The sequence below is a fragment of the Schistocerca serialis genome, chromosome 5 (assembly GCF_023864345.2).
Source record: "Schistocerca serialis cubense isolate TAMUIC-IGC-003099 chromosome 5, iqSchSeri2.2, whole genome shotgun sequence".
NCBI lineage: Eukaryota > Metazoa > Arthropoda > Insecta > Orthoptera > Acrididae > Schistocerca > Schistocerca serialis.
The window spans coordinates 514922877-514940469 of NC_064642.1; the positions used below are offsets into that span (position 1 = coordinate 514922877).

At 44.1% G+C, this 17593-nt stretch overlaps 1 protein-coding gene across 1 annotated transcript in view; it reads left to right on the forward strand.

Annotated features, from left to right (window-relative positions):
• Positions 1–12620: 12620 nt before the first annotated feature.
• Positions 12621–17593, forward strand: part of LOC126482047 (juvenile hormone acid O-methyltransferase-like) — a 79434-nt gene continuing 74461 nt past the window's right edge. The window contains exons 1-3 of the mRNA XM_050106021.1: positions 12621–12821; positions 14254–14407; positions 14694–14745. Of these exons, the coding sequence (XP_049961978.1) occupies positions 12621–12821; positions 14254–14407; positions 14694–14745 (407 nt within the window). The remainder of the gene's footprint in view (positions 12822–14253; positions 14408–14693; positions 14746–17593) is intronic.

A 17593-nucleotide genomic window follows, 5' to 3' on the forward strand; every position in this document is an offset into this window, starting at 1 on the left:
ACCGAACTTCACTAATTCCCACTATATCTAACTTTAACGTATCTATTTCCCTTTTTAAATTTTCTAATCTACCTGCCCGAGTAAGGGACGGCTGTAATTTCCCCTTGCTTTCAGCCGTTCGCAGTACCAGCACAGCAAGGCCGTTTTGGTTAGTGTTACAAGGCCAGATCAGTCAATCATCAGGACTGTTGCCCCTGCAACTACTGAAAAGGCTGCTGCCCCTCTTCAGGAACCACACGTTTGTCTGGCCTCTCAACAGATACCCCTCCGTCGTGGTTGCACCTACGGTACGGCTATCTGTATCGATGAGGCATGCAAGCCTCGCCACTAACGGCAAGTTCTATGGTTGCTATCCTCCAATTGCTTGTTTCTAACAGGACACAAATACACGTTGCTAACGTCTGCACTACGCGAAGAAGAAGAACTGCAGTGAGTGTATAGCCCTTTGTTATGTTTAGCTGCTCAGTACCCCAAGTAGCGACAAAGAACTGGCCCGATAGAGGAATCACAACAGAGATCTGTTACGTACCTGTATTGTCTACAACGGAGATATGCTCCGTCTGTTATTAATTTACTTGGAATGAAATTCTCAGTTGCCATCAATACTATTTATATGGAACTAAGCCATGGTCTACTCTTATTTAGTTAGTTAGAAAGCAATCGAGACAGCCTCTTAGCAAGGTTCCAGGTAAATTTTATCTGATTTTTTTTAAATAGATATATTCTGATGATGTAAAATTGACTTGATGTCAGGTGAAGACATTATTTTAATATTTCATTCTAGAGTTGGGTTTGTGTTTCCAGTTCCATTTTAGAATTCTTCAGATCTATAGTTGCACTAAAGTGTCTTATGAAGGCTGAGCACAGCGCATGTGACTGACACTGTGATGTGCAACTACGATGTATCTGAAGATGTTCTGAAATGGAACGAAACTACTAATTGTTAGAAACACGAATGCAACTATACACCGAAATAAAAATACTAAACTACCTTTTGGCGCTTATATTTGGTGGATTTAGATATTAGGGTATTTAGCCTCGCTAAACTGACTTTGCAGTCAGTAATCCCAGTATTGGTAATGATGCTCTCATACTTGCTCAGGACTGTTTGTAGCTAATGGGTCTAGTATGTTATCACGACCATTTACACTTCGTGTGAGTTCCTGAACTAACCGCTCAAAATACTTTCTGGATGAAGCATTTAGCACAATTTCTGACGATGTTTCATGGTTACCACTGACTTTAAATATAAATTTTCGTCAACGAATGGAGGATTGCTTAATTTCACCACTAACTGTAACTGTATGAGTCGGGTACCTATTCGAAATGTCTAAAATTTTCCTAGAACCTTTCAGCGACTATATCATCTGAGTAGGAGGTGAAGGGGCAAAAAAACAACCAATTAGTAATTCTGGCTGTCGTGTGTAACGTCTACCGACGCTAACAGCAAGTACTTATTTCAATTTCATTAGAGTATAAACTACTTCTAACAGCAATAAACACACCTGTCAGAACAAGGCGAAAGCAGACACTTTCCAGCAACCGACTTCAGACTTACTGATTACTCGGTGTCACTATGGAATTTCATCGTCTCATTACAGGATGATGAAGGTTACAGTTACGCTGATCAGACGGATATAAATTTTCATATACAAGGTTATTATGCTTGACTCTGTTCCCGCTCCAATGTGTCACCTAGTTGGGTTGAAGCGGGCATGGCTAACTGAGCGATTAAACCAACCATCTCAGACCAACAAATCGTTCAGATACTGAGGATGTTTTTCAGTTGAGAGGTACAGCTCGTTTCAGAAACCGCTCATTGGAGTAAAGTGGTAAGGGTTGATGGTTGGTTGATTGGTTTGGGGAAGGAGACCAGACAGCGTGGTCATCGGTCTCATCGGATTAGGGAAGGATGGGGAAGCAAGTCGGCCGTGCCCTTTCAGAGGAACCATTCCAGCATTTGCCTGGAGTGATTTAGGGAAATCACGGAAAACCTAAATCAGGATGGCCGGACGCGGGATTGAACCGTCGTTCTTCCGAATGCGAGTCCAGTGTCTAACCACTGCGCCACCTCGCTCGGTAAGGGCTGATGTTTTACCACTAGAATCTACGACGGCTTTTCGGAAAGTAAGGAACGATCGGTCGCGAAATGGAAACCGCAGTGAAAATCAGATGAAGCTTTGCACAGAAGTGTTGGGCCGTGTCTCCAGAATGCCCGTAGATAGCGTCACTTCTCTCTTCTCAGTTCTGAGCGCACAGTGAGCGCTTAAAGATGCCTGGGAAATATTGTCTCGCCGCAAGTATGGTTACCTGCAGAGAAATTTCGTCTGATTTCGTGCAACTTTACGTAGCAGTTTCTTCTTCATGACAGTTCTCGGCCGCACACTGAAGAGATAATGAGGACGCTCCTGCAGTGTGTTCGATGAGAAGTTTCTGAACAACCACTATACAGACGGGAGACGGCTTCCTCTGATTTTCATCTATGCTCAGATGATCTGACAGCTATGACGACAACGTTTTGGCCCAGGCAAAAAGCTGTAGTCCAGCACAGAGAATTGTCGGAAGAACAGGATGCTACCTTCTACGACTGGGGTATTAGAAAGTTGGTACAACGCTGCTACAGGTGTCGGAGTCTGAGCGGCGACTATGTGGAGAAGTAACTGGAATTTGTAGCTAATAAAGCCATTTTTATTTTCACTGTAGTTTCCATGTCGCAACCGATAGTTCCTTTCTTTCCGAATAGCCCTCGTATACTACTGAGTGACTATACCAGAATCCAGTGTCAGTTGAAAATTGCCTATCTGCAACAAAAAATTGACTTTAGGTTGGTTGGTTTGTGGGATTGAAGAGACCAGACTACTAGGGCCAGAATCCAGTGTCAGTTGAAAATTGCCTATCTGCAACAAAAAATTGACCTTAGGTTGGTTGGTTTGTGGGATTGAAGAGACCAGACTACTAGGGCCATCGGTCCCTTTTTCCATGAACTTGAAACCCCCACAAGGAATAAAAACAAACAATGGAGATGACAAAAGACGACACAGGACAAGAAAGACACAGACAGAGACCAGACAAAAGGAATTAAAACCAAAACGAGTGTGACAGTAGTTGGCCGACCATAGAAAAAAAAAGCCAACCACCAAGAAACGCACTCAAAAAAATGACTTTACCGAATTTAAATATTTAATATGCTGTCATGTTCTACTCACCAAGAGGTATAATCTTACGCTAGAAGTTTATCTCAATAAGACAAATATTACAGTTAACTGTGTGTTTTTGTTGAGGCAGGGTAACTGACAGCATGCAAATACCCGAACTAAATTCATACCATATTTAAGAATAGTTAGCGACTCCCAACAAACATTACACTTAATTTAAAACATTTATGAAGCTTTTTCTCGGTGTCTTCCTTCAAAAAAATCATGATAGGAAACGAGTTTGCAGATTATTACTTTTCATAGCTCATGCAGTCAAACTTTATCAACTGTCACTATGTTTTAATTTATTAGTCGCTATACAGTTTGCCGACAGTTCCACATATACTCCTGATTTTACCTGAAAAATTATATCATTGTACGACGCACAGTTCAGGAGACATCACTTCATAAGAATTGAGACACATGAAAAACTAGCTTTTGGTTAAAATGAAACGCAAATTACCTAGAGAATATTCATCTTTGAAATGCCTGGGCTAGCAGGACAGAGCGGATTAGGTTGTGGAAAGGGGCCAAAATGAGTTCCTGTCAGTTGCACTCAAGACACGAACTTTATTTATCAACACTCAATCTTACAACAAGGTTGCAAAACACTCAAAATTTTAATCGACCTCCTTTGATTGACTTTAGATCGGCATAAGGCCACATTCAAAATCCAAGACAAGGCTTAGGCAAAATTGAAATACTAGGTTCTTCTGGACGTTTCACGCAAGAATATTTTCTAAATCTTCAATATAATCGGCTGAAGGCAGGAGGTCGCATATTAAGCAATAACAGGAGTTTCAATCAAAAGGCAGAAGGCCTTATCTTAAAACATTTCATGCAAATTGGGCTGAAGGCCCTATTCAAAAGCGTAACAATCTTATGCCTTAAGGGCAAGAGAAGAAGATTAATTTAAGAGATATTAAAACTCTGCTGAAAGCTGCTCACCAACAAATAATTTAACGGCTTAAGCCCTAGAAAGAAGAGTTTCAATTTTAAAGGGCAGAAGGGCGAATCTTAAAACATTTAATATAAAATAAAGAATAACAATCTCATACCTTAAGGGCAATGCAATGACATTAATTTTAGAGATATTAATACTCGGTCGAAATTCACATATGTTTAACAGCTTAAGGCCTAGAAGGAGTTTCAATCTAAAAGGGACGGCCCTGTGGCCTAGCGGTTCGAAGCGCTTCAGTCTGGAACCGCGCGACCGCTACGGTCGCAGGTTCGAATCCTGCCTCGGGCATGGATGTGTGTGATGTCCTTAGGTCAGTTAGGTTTAAGTAGTTCTGAGTTTTGGAAGACTGATGACCTCAGATGTTAAGTCCCATAGTGCTCAGAGCCATTTGAACCGTTTGAACAAACAATTAATGGCATGAACAAGAGCCATGCACGGCTCAAACCCCCCCCCCCCCCCCCCCTTCCCCAAACTCAATGCTGGGGTGGGGGACTCATCCCGCAGGCTACCTTAATTTAACTTGGCTAAGGTGAACCCGGTACTGCTTACCAGAGCAGTTAACCTTCACCAACAGATTCACCAGGCCTAAAATACGTACAATGGTGCAAGGTCCCAGAAAAGGAGGAGTAAATTTACTTAGATGCCTGACACGCACCTGCCTAGCGGGGAAATTACGTGCATAGATGTGATCTGCTGGCCTCCCTCTAAAGGTTCCCGAATTACGATTGTAACGCTCAGCTTGTTTATTAAGGGACCCTGAGTATATTACACCTAGCACAGTTCCAGTTTTCCTTGATGACTTAAGGACTAATATCCACCGGAATTAGGTCTTGAATTCTCCACAAGTTCCAAATAGGGGAAATAACCAGATAAGAAAGGATCAAGGAGGTGGGAGTAGCTCTCAAAGCATCATGACTGGCGGTATTAAAGGCAAAATTATGCCAAGGAAGACTAGAGTCCCATTTACTAGGCGTTTTCTGATGATAAATAATCAACGCGGATTTAAGATTTCGGTTAACTCTCTCTTCAAGGGATCCCTGCGGATAATACGGTGTAGTCGTGATATGCTTGACACCGTTCTGAAAACAGAACGCCTTGAAAGGAGCCGAAAGAAAGGCTGGAGCATTATCACTAACAAGTTGCTTAGATGGGCTAAAAACACTGAACACATTAGTTAAATGAGAAATAGTGGTAGTAACGGTGAGATTACGGCTCGGAAGGAGCCAAGTAAATTTGGAGAACGCATCGATAATAGCTAAAACACATCGATGACCTTTCTTAGTACGAGGCAAAGGTCCTAGATAACCAATATAAAGTCTGTGCATAGGGCAGGACTCACGCTCAGAACTCAACAAACCCTGCTGAAGAGCATTAGCTACATTACACAAGAGACTTGGGATACCATCTCTCTCACATCCCGGTCCATGGAGGCCCAAGTTAAGTGCTCCTTGATTTTTTGGAAAGTCTTTTAAGCTCCTAAGTGTCCTCCCACCAACGAATCATGAAAGTAACGAAAGACCGGGTGCACCAAAGGTACTGGCAAACAGATCTTGCACTCCTTAGCATCCACCACTCTCTTACAGAGAATACCACTCTTAACAACGTACTCATCTGACAACTCTCCAGCCAGCAGGCGTTGCTTAATCGGGCCCCACATCGGATCCTGGTCCTGATGCTGAGCGAAATCATCGAACAATGGGGAATTTCACCCAACACAATACAATTAAGTCAGTCTATTTCCCGGGTTCCCTCACTAGAAGTCGATTCGGCGAACATCCGGCTGAGGACATCCGCAAGGATATTTTCAGAGTCTCTCACATGTTTAACTTCACACTGAAAAACCTAAATGCGTACCGCCCAGCTGGAATTGCGGCCAGTTTTATGTGGCCTTGCCAACACCCAGCTCAAAGCCTGATTGTCAGTTTCTAGTTGAAAAACCCGAAGTTCAAGGTAGATGCGGTACTTCTCCAATACGAAAAAAACGGCCAACGCCTCGCACTCATAGACGGAGTACTTAAGTTCGGCACCAGTTTACCAACGAGACGTGTAAGCTAATGGTTGCCTCTGCCCTTCGAACTTATGGAGGAAAACAGCTGAAATACCAGCATTAGATGCGTTAGTTTAGACAATAAACCTTTTATTAAAGTCTGGTACTCCGAGAACCGGCTGCCTTAATGTGCTCGAACGTAGCCTCGTGGGCGGGTTCCCATTCAAAACGCACGCTCTTCCGGCGCAATTCGTTCAAGGGTGCTGCCAGCTGAGCAAAATTTGGGACAAAACGCCTAAAATAGTTCGCCATGCCTATGAACCTAGCAATTCCTCCCATGTCAGTAGGCGGAGGCAAAGCGCGTAAGGCCTAAGTGCACTCTTGGTCGGTGCGAACACTCTGACCCGACATTATGTGACCTAAGAAGGAGACCTGGTGCCTGGCTAACGTCATCCTACTAGGTTTAACAGTCAACCCGGCTCCCTGTAATCTCACAAGAACTTGATGGATATGATCCATATGGTCCTGAAACGAACGGCTATAGATAAATAAGACGTCCAAATAATTATGCACACAAACTAACTTAGATTCGCCAAGAATATTATCCAGCAAACGAGTGAGAACAGCCACACCGGTCGCTAGACCAAAGGGAACTCCGTTAAACTCAAACAAATTCCAATCAGTACAAAATGCGGTAACATGTTTACACTCTTCAGTTAATGGAATCTGATAGTAAGCCTGATACAAATCAAGAATAGTAAACCAATTAGCGCCAGAAAACCAAGTGAAAGAATTATGCAGATCAGGCAGGGGCACCAATTCGAGGACAATCTTAGCGTTCAAACGGCGGTAGTCAACCACAGGTCTAAAATCGCGCCCCTGATCCTTAGGAACAACGAATACGTGGGAAGCATAAGCAGATGTAGAAGGCTTAATCACTCCTTGTTGGAGCGATATTTTTTAGCCTTGATTATCTTCAACTTAGGGGGTGAGAGGCGATATGGGGACTGCCTGACCGGAATATCGTCGAATACACGGATAATTAAGAACATTAGTTACCCCCAAGTTGTTACTAAGAAGCTGAGGAAAACCGTGTAACAGATCCCGTAATTGAGAAGCCTGATGCGGCGGGAGATAGGTAAGATCAAACTCATTAGTCACCGCCTCAACGGCCAATGTGCCGACATTCCGATGCACAATACGTTTAGCTCACTCACAGAAACCTCTTCAGGAGCGTACTTCAAGAAAAAAGTGTGCCCAGAATAATCCAAGACTAACCCATTCTTAACGATGAAATCACACCCCAAAATTAGATCAACTGGCAGTTCCTTAACCAAAGCTAACGACATAGACCAGGAAAAATCCCCCACCGAAACACTCCCTCGGACCCAACCGTGCAAAAGCAATACTTGGCCATTGGCCACCCGACATCTCTGCACCGGAGAAGGAACCGACCGAAGTTTCGTAAGATGCCCAAATTCCAAAAACCACTCGAAGCTCAATAATGAAAAGGAGCTACCAGATTCCAAAAGAGCACAAATCGGTTCGCCAAGTACTCGGGAACAAACGTAAGGCAAGGGCGCTGATGAGGGAGTGACAACACGGGTACGTCAGCGTCTAAGGGCTCGATCCCGAGGTCGCTGCCCATCCCGGCGTCATTTATCGGCTCTGGGTGCGCGAAACTGAACGCAAGAGCGTACCAAATGAGCCGTACTGCCGCATCGGAAACAACGCAGGGGTTCCCTTATAATGACTTCAGCGGATGTAGAGATTTGGGAGCCAGCACCGACGCCGTCCTGCTTAACCTCGTGACGTACATCGTTCCCAAGTGTCAGTGCCGATACTGCTACAACAGCGTTACGGAGCTCTTCTCAGGTTGAAGGCTGCTTATGGAAGACAAAATGCGACTTATCCGCCGCGCACATTCCCCTAAGAGCTATAGACACAAATTCTTGTTCAGGCAAATAAATCAACAAGGCCAAAGATTCCGTCTGAACTCTATCGACATACTGATGTAACTACCCCTTATCGCACTGCACTTCCCAAATCTAATGACACTCAAGCTGTTCTCGAACTCCGGTGGTCAACCTCTGCCTAATCCCGAGCTCCCTCAATTGCTGTAAGGAAAACCCTTCTGCCATGGCTCGCGGGAGGAGGTTCTGCAACTCACCTCTAGCCAGCGGGTACAACAGTGACAAAATTACATCTACAACTACATCTACATTCATACTCCGCAAGCCACCCACCGGTGTGTGGCGGAGGGCACTTTACGTGCCACTGTCATTGCCTCCCTTTCCTGTTCCACTCGCGTATGGTTCGCGGGAAGAACGACTACCGGAAAGCCTCCGTGCGCGCTCGAATCTCTCTAATTTTACATTCGTGATCTCCTCTGGAGGTATAAGTAGTGGGAAGGAATATATTCGATGCCTCATCCAGAAACGCACCCTCTCGAAACCTGGACACCAAGCTACACCGCGATGCAGAGCGCCTATCTTGCAGAGTCTGCCACTTGAGCTTGCTAAACACCTCTGTAACGCTATCACGCTTACCAAATAACCCAGTGTCGAAACGCGCTTGATCTGCTCTATCTCCTCTGTCAACCCGATCTGGTACGGATCCCACACTGATGAGCAATACTCAAGTATAGGTCGAACGAGTGTTTTTTAAGCCACCTCCTTCGATGATGGACTACATTTTCTAAGGACTCTCACAATGAATCTCAACCCGGTACTCGCCTTACCAACAATTAATTTTATATGATCATTCCAATTCAAATCGTTCCGCACGCATACTCCCAGATATTTTACAGAAGTAACTGTTACCAGTGTTTGTTCCGCTATCATATAATCACACAATAAAGGATCCTTCTTTCTATGTATTCGCAATACATTACATTTGTATATGTTAAGGGTCAGTTGCCACTCCCTGCACCAAGTGCCTATCCGCTGCAGAACTTCCTGCATTTCGCTACAATTTTCTAATGCTGCAACTTCTCTGTATACTACAGCATAATCCGCGAAAAGCCGCATGGAACTTCCGACACTATCTACTAGGTCATTTATATATATTGTGAAAAGCAATGGTCCCATAACACTCCTCTGTGGCACGCCAGAGGTTACTTTAACGTCTGTAGACGTCTCTCCATTGAGAATAACATGCTGTGTTCTGTTTGCCAAAAACTCTTCAATCCAGCCACACAGCTGGTCTCATATTCCGTAGGCTCTTACTCTGTTTATCAGGCGACAATGCGGAACTGTATCGAACGCCTTCCGGAAGTCAAGGAAAATAGCATCTATATGGGAGCCTGTATCTAATATTAGATTACTTGGTGCGGAACGCGAAAGCCAGCCGCGTGTTGTTCAAGGCGAACCAACAACCACAATAATTTCTCGATCTGTTCAAGTCGCTCCATAACTAATTCAGTAATATCTCGGAAGAAATACGCCAGAGGATTAGGCACCTTGGTAAATATTGCGTCTAACTTGACAGAGGATGTAACAGTACCACCCCCGGGCAGGCTCTCGCCCTGTCCCTGACACAGCAAGCCCCGCTCTTCAATCTTCTTCCCATCCAACTCTAAACACGTAAGCTCAAACTGTAATGCGCTAACCAACGCTCCCAATTCATCTGCTAGTTTTTTATGAGGATCTTCCAAGACTAATACGCTCAAATCCAGTATTCGATTTTCCTTCCAAAACACAAATAGTGTTCGCAAGGCCTCTAACAGCCTTAAACAAAAATTCAGTGGCCGCTCTGTCTCACCCACCACCACCGCCGTGACGTCAACCGGATGAAGAACGGCAGCGCGCAATCTAGCCGCTAAATCCGGAACACTGCCCTCAATAGGTTGGCGCCTTATTGCCAACTAGTAAACTAGATGGTCCTTCCTGAGCAGGCCGATCCATGGACACTGTCTGACCGCCATTAGAAAACACCTGAAACAATCATCCACGAAAAGAATACGGTGCCACAGAACAGAAACAAGGATGAACCAGAAAGTAACCACCCTCTGCCAGCAGTGAAACTCCTGGGCTAGCAGGACAGAGCGGATTAGGTTGTGGAAAGGGGCCAAAATGAGTTCCTGTCAGTTGCACTTAACATACAATCTTTATTTATCAATACACAATATAACAACATGGATGAAAAACACTCAAAACTCCTTTGATTTACTTTAGATCGGGTGAAGGCCACATTCAAAATCCATGACACAAGGCTTAAGCAAAATTGAAATACAAGGTTCTTCTGGATGTTTCACCCAAGAATATTTTCTAAATCTTCAATCGAAACGGGTGAAAGCCTTAACAATTTAATTTTAATGGAACTAGGCAGGAGGTCGCATATTAAGCAATAACAGGAGTTTCAATCAAAAGGCAGAAGGCCTTATCTTAAAACATTTCATGCAAATTGGGCTGAAGGCCCTATTATGCCTTAAGGGCAAGAGAAGAAGATTAATTTAAGAGATATTAAAACTCTTCTGAATGCCGCTCATCAACAAATAATTTAACGGCTTAAGCCCTAGAAAGAAGAGTTTAAATTTTATAGGGCAGAAGGCCGTATCTTAAAACATTTAATATAAAATAAAGAATAACAATCTCGTACCTTAAGGGCAAGACAAGCAGATATTAATACTCGGCTGAAATCCACATATCGACAAAATATGTTTAACAGCTAAAGGCCTAGAAGGAGTTCCAATTTAAAAGGCAGAAGGCCTTATCTCAAAACCTCTCCAGTAAAATTAGGATGAAGGCCCCATATAAATATATAACAATCCCATTCATTAAGGGCAAGACAAGAACATTAATTTCAGAGATATCGATGTTCGGCTGAAAGCCACACGTCAACCAAACAGGGAAATTACTACATAACACACAAGGAATGGCGCTCAGAAGTTTCAAAGGGTCGGCCTGGGATTGTAACACTAACGCCCGTTTAGGTGAGACAGGCAGCCTGTTCAACGGCTTCTTATTTTGCAGGCAACCCCACCGACAGACAGCCGACCGACCAATCAATCAAATCAGTTCCGCTCCACGCAACCAGCAAAACGACCACGAGATTTCAATACACGACACACAAAATATTGGCTCCCACAACGACCAACAACACTTCAGCTGTCGAACTACACACCGCGCTGGACAGCAACAACATGACAGGGTAAATACACTGCCTAAAATTACGTCAACGACCAGGGCATGTAACCGGAATGTCAACGACCACAAGGCAGAAGATACCGCTGGTTAACTTCCATAACAGGGAATAAATTAAGTTAAATTTCGCAGGAAGACGGCTGGAATCTTAGCCGACTTAAATACACGTACGTTGTTGCTCGCGGGAATGTTCCAAAAGCGACAACCAGGATCAAACAATTAAGGCTCGATTGTAAGTTAAGTGAGGACACAGCTTTCGTGTCCAAGATCGGTGGGCGACGAACTTCGTAGCACTCGCAAGCAGCACCTCACACTCCCACCGCGCGTGCACGCCGCCAGAGGCTGCAGCCCGACTCCGCGCGACGGGGGCTTGCATGCTGCTCCACACCAATCGGCCGACTGGACTGCTGGTCCGTCCGTGACTGCTGCTCCCACTCACTGACTACCCGACACACGACGACCCAGAAAATACTATCGGTCGCTCCAGAGATGATACGACAGTGTGGTTATCGATACGCGCCGCTGTTGCCACTCAGAGGCAAGCAAGGCAGGAAGTTAGTGACGCCAGTAAATGGAATAAGAAAACGCGGCACTACCGCAATAGAAGATGACAAACAATTGATGAGATGAACAAGTGCCAAGCATGGCTCAATCTTGTTTTTCATAATAAGAGCACTTACCGGCTTTCAATAAATCCTAAGCGTAATTTCAAACCTTTTCTAACGTTATTAGCACTTACACGCTTAAAGTCAAATACTTAATGCACTTACTGATTTGTAACCAGAGGTGTGAAGCTTTTTTATATATGTGAGTTCCATTCATTAAGGAATCGTTGTTTAGTGGTTCTATTACAGATACTGTCGTCTCTTCAGACAGTTTGAGGCCAATCATTAATGAGTTTTTGGATCTCACTCTTTAGACGTGGCAGTGGTATTCCTATATTCTGTCCAAACTCATTGTACTCCTTGTCCACAACTGGACAAATTAAAATAGCTGTACAGAGAATTTTATTAGAATAGTGGTGAAAACCGCAACCTGATCCGAGTAGTAAAGCACGAGATATTCAAGTTTTGAAGCTGCTGATTTGCTCGAAGTTCACGAGTGGCGGAAGTGAGCCATATCCGCTATTGTTGCGTAGTGGCGCGGTCGCCGATGGTGGCCGCCAAAATCCAAAGTCACTGGGACGCAGGTGAAGACACGGCGTTGGGAAAGTTTCGAAGTCTGACAGATGGACATGAACTATGTCCCAAACAAAAATACTAAGTAGTTTGCAGCAGCGGACACCCATTCTTTCCAATACGATGAAAGAGTCCGCAGTGTGGTAAAAGTAGGACATGATAGAGTTACGAACTCTAATAGAGCTGCTGACGGAAAGTATTTTAACATCAAAAACATTCACAGTTCTGCAAGCTGATGACATGACATCATCGTCGCCCATGATGGGCAGCAGCAGGGAGGATGCATCTTTCTTTAGGAGGAGGTGGTTGGAGCCTGAATTGGTTGGTCATGATGTGAGCCGCAACTCCACATTTATGGTAATCTACGCTTTGTCCTTGCCCATATTATGTGAATAATGTATCTGGAAGTCAAGTCGCGTAGGAACTGAATTCTTTTGGGGATTATAAGCATATCTTGATTTGTGATAAATTCTCAGGCTTAGACGATGCCAGACAATGCGAAAAGCTTTCTCAGTTGTGATTACTACAATTCATGTATGTAAGTTGAGTGCTTTTACTGTTCCAATGTTTACTGTTTCGTTGTTACGACTTTATCGTCGCTAATGACCATTTTGTTGTGACTTTATGGTCGCTGATGACTATTTGTTTGCGACGGACATAGGATTCCGTTATTTTCCCTGTTAAGAAATTGCCAGCCAGGATTTGCTAAATTATCCTGGTGCTGTGGTTGCAAGACCAGCGTGGCTGGTACAGGCTTCAAAGCATAGTAGAATTATGGCAGATTAGTATTATGCATTCTAGTGCAAATAGCTTTCGCTTTTGCGGCGGATTGCTAACCGACGAGGTCCGGGTTCGATTTCCATCCAGGTTGGAGATTTTTTCCACTTGGGTTGTTGTATTGGGTGTTGTATTGTCCTTACGTTCGTATCGTCATGATTGAAATTCCGCTGTTGAGATGGCCACATTAGCACGTCTCGTAATCCAATTATTTAAAAAAAGGAACACTTTCTCTTGCATATCGGAAATTTTTGGTGCGAGAGTAGGAAGTTAAGTTTGCAAGAGCACTGTGAATTCTGAACGAAGCATTTGTAACACTTTGTGCAGCTGCTGTAACAAATGAACACCTACGAAATTTGAGGACACTGGGCCTCGACAATATATGAAACTTCCATCAAATTTGCCTGTGATTCATTTACGGGCTTACCAACTTTCCCAGAGTATAATTTTGTAGCACATTCGTTCGCAGAGTTCATATGCTGGTGCATAACGTGCTGGTTGCTGTCCTGCAAATAAGATATGGATGGGTAAGTTTGACAGATGGAGAATGTGCGGTTGGCCTCCGAAAATACGGAATAAAATAGGTAGGTCTGCTGTTCACTAGATCCACGCATTCCTGTTAGACAACCGCTTTCTGATGCTGGCAGTTTACGAAAGGTAAGTTGTTGGTTAGCGTTTGGAATGTATTTTCTTTCCTTTGATACTGAAAATGTAGCAAGTCAAATTACGTAAAATACGAGATGCATATGAGAAGAGGTTACAACATGATGTATGGGCATCCGGGAAACAGCTTGGATATTGCTGAATAAAAATTGAAATACTATTTCCAACTAGTGCATTGTGATGTTGAACAATGTGTGACATTGCTGAGGAAGTAGTGAGAAAGGTTTAAAACAGAGTTGAGGGAGTGGGAAACAACAATGAGCAGTAGCAGCCGGAAGCGAAAAAGGCATCTTTGTTATGGAAAGGAAGTGAGAGTGTAGAAGCGTGTCGGGCACTTTGGCCAAAGCAGATAGCGTCGCCGGACGAAGCCACCTGGTCTGTGGCGTCGGGTGGTCCAAGTCTGCCAAACGACGAGTTGTCGGCACCAGCTGACAGTGGTGGGGGCCATCATGGCAGCCGGTTCCACGCCACAGTTGACGACGAGGTGCTGACCACATCCAGAGGTACGCTCTCAGATTCTGTATCAGGTGCTGCGGGCGCTAGGAACTTTACACCCTAGAATGGCTGATTCTGACAGAGACCCAGCTGATTCCACTTCAGAGGTGAAACAGAAGGTATAACTGATATGGATAGGATGAAGGAAGAATTAAGTAGTGATTAGTACTTACACGTACTCAACAAGAATTTTGGATGAAGAGGAAATGAGTTTAGAATCTGCGAGTATTGTAGCGTTAGAAGAAGTCAAACTGGAACTACTAAAAATTAAACAGAGTGAATCGATGCTTGCAGGTATTGATGATACTCAAGTAATGATAGAATCACTGGAGAAACGGCTTCACAGGTAAAGCCACGTGAGAAAGATGCTTTGCTGTTATCAGTGTTTGAAACGGTAGGTAATTTCAAGAAGGAATTGCATAACCAAATAAGTAAACGCTATGAGGCATCAAATTCTCATTTGTCTAAATCAATGACAGAGTTAAAATAGGACCTAAGGTGTAACACAGGAAAACACTTTGCCCAATACGTAGAAAAATTAGAGTGGAATGCTGATGAAGAGTTGAAAAATTGGTTTCAAAAGTAGATTCCGATCTTAACGAAGCGTGTAAAAATTGTGATGTATGACAAAGGAATTAGAATATTTAGAAAATGAGCAGAGAGTTTTCCAAGAATTACTCGATATCAGTGAAGATAATGACTGAACAAGTTTGATAAACATGTGAATGACAATGGATGATTGCTGGTTGCTGACGATCAGCGAGTGCATCATTTCAAGCAGTGTAGATGGCAAGTAAAAACTCCATAGACTTTAAGCTGGTTCAAACTGATAAGGAAATCTCACAGCTATTACGAACTGTGTTGCAACATTCTCCTGTTCTTCAGCAGAAGCTGCATGTATTCGCTGTCGTGAATTTAATTATTTCGATCCGCAAGGAAACGTGCATCCGAAATTGTTCATACAAAAATTTGTGGATGTGCTAGTGCATTCTCGTCTACTCAGGATCAGATTTCTTTCCTAGCAGAAAAGATGTGGCTGACGAGCATAATGATTCACGAGTGTTCGAGGACAAGTTTTTAGAAGCGTATTGGATTGCAGAAATTTAATGAGAACTGTTCGTACACTACTGGCATTAAAATTGCTACACCACAAAGATGACGTGCTACAGACGCGAAATTTAACCGACAGGAAGAAGATGCTGTGATATGTAAATGATTAGTTTTTCAGAGCATTCACACAAGGTTGGCGCCGGTGGCGACACCTACAACATGCTGACATGAGGAAAGTTTCCAACCGATTTCTCATACACAAACAGCAGTTGACCGGCGTTGCCTGGTGAAACGTTGTTGTGATGCCTCGTGTAAGGAGGAGAAATGCGTACCATCGCGTTTCCGACTTTGATAAAAGGTCGGATTGTAGCCTATCGCGATTGCGGTTTATCGTGTCGCGACATTGCTGCTCGCATTGGTCGAGATCCAATGACTGTTGGAATAACATGGAATCGGTGGGTTCAGGAGGGTAATACGGAACGCCGTGCTGGATCCCAACGGCATCGTATGACTTGCAGTCGAGATGACAGGCATCTTATCCGCATGGCTGTAACGGATCGCGCAGCCACGTCTCGATCCATGAGTCGACAGATGGGGACGTTTGCAAGACAACAACCAGCTGCACGAACAGTTCAACGACGTTTGCAGCAGCATGGACTATCAGCTCGGAGACCATGGCTGCGGTTACCCTTGACGCTGCATCACAGACAGGAGCGCCTGCGCTGGTGTACTCAACGACGAACCTGGGTGCACGAATGGCAAAACGTCATTTTTTCGGACGAATCCAGGTTCTGTTTACAGCATCATGATGGTCGCATCCGTGTTTGGCGCCATCGCGGTGAACGCACATTGGAAGCGTGTAATCGTCATCGCCATACTGGCGTATCACCCGGCGTGATGGTATGGGGTGCCATTGGTTACACGTCTCGGTCACCTCTTGTTTGCATTGACGGCACTTTGAACAGTGGTCGTTACATTTCAGATGTGTTACGACCCGTGGCTCTACCCTTCATTCGATCCCTGCGAAACCCTACATTTCAGCAGGATAATGCACGACCACATGTGCAGGTCCTGTACGGGCCTTTCTGGACACAGAAAATGTTCGACTGCTGCCCTGGCCAGCAGATTCTCGAGATCTCTCACCAACTGAAAACGTCTGGTCCATGGTGGCCGAGCAACTGGCTCGTCACAATACGCCAGTCACTACTCTTGGTAAACTGGGGTATCGTGTTGAAGCTGCGTGGGCAGCTGTACATGTACACGCCATCCAAGCCCTGTTTGACTCTATGCCCAGGCATATCAAGGCCGTTATTACGGCCAGAGGTGGTTGTTCTGGGTGCTGATTTCTCAGGATCTATGCACCCAAATTGCTTGAAAATGTAATCACATTTCAGTTCTAGTGTAATATATTTATCCAATGAATACTCGTTTATCATCTGCATTTCTTCTTGGTATAGCAATTTTAATGACCAGTAGTGTACAAACTGTAATAGCATACAGGCAAAATTTTTGCAGACATCATTCTGGAAGGTTATCATATGGAGCTATCGACGGAAGGAATTCTAGTATCAAAAATATTCGCAATTCTTAAAGGTGATAATGTGACGCCATTGTCGGTCGTGAAAGGCAGCAGTGGGGAGGACGTACCATTGTTCAGGAGAACACGGCTGGACCCTGAAGTGGGCGGACGTGGTCCTTGAGGCAGCCACACAGTTACGGCAAAATACTGTTTTTCCTTGTCCACATTAAGTAAAAAATGTATTCGCAAGCTAAGTCGCATAGAAATTAAATTTATTTGGGGCTTCTAAGCATATTTCCAATGACAAATTCTCAGACTGAGATGTTGTCCCACAATGTGCAAAGCCTATAGCAGCTGCGAAGCCATTATACGATTCATGTGTACGTAAAGTGGGTGCTTTTACTATTTCAATATTTACTGCCTCAGTGTAGTGACTTTATCGTCCCTGATGACAATATGGTAGCGACAGAGAGAAATTCGTTATTTTGGGTTTGTTGAGAAAGTGGAACGTTTCCCAAACTATTCTGGCGGTATGTTAGCAAGACCCGCATGGCAGGTACAGATTTCAAAGCGTTGTGGAACAGTGGCAGATTAGTACTGCACGTTCTGATTGGTAGTATCGGGG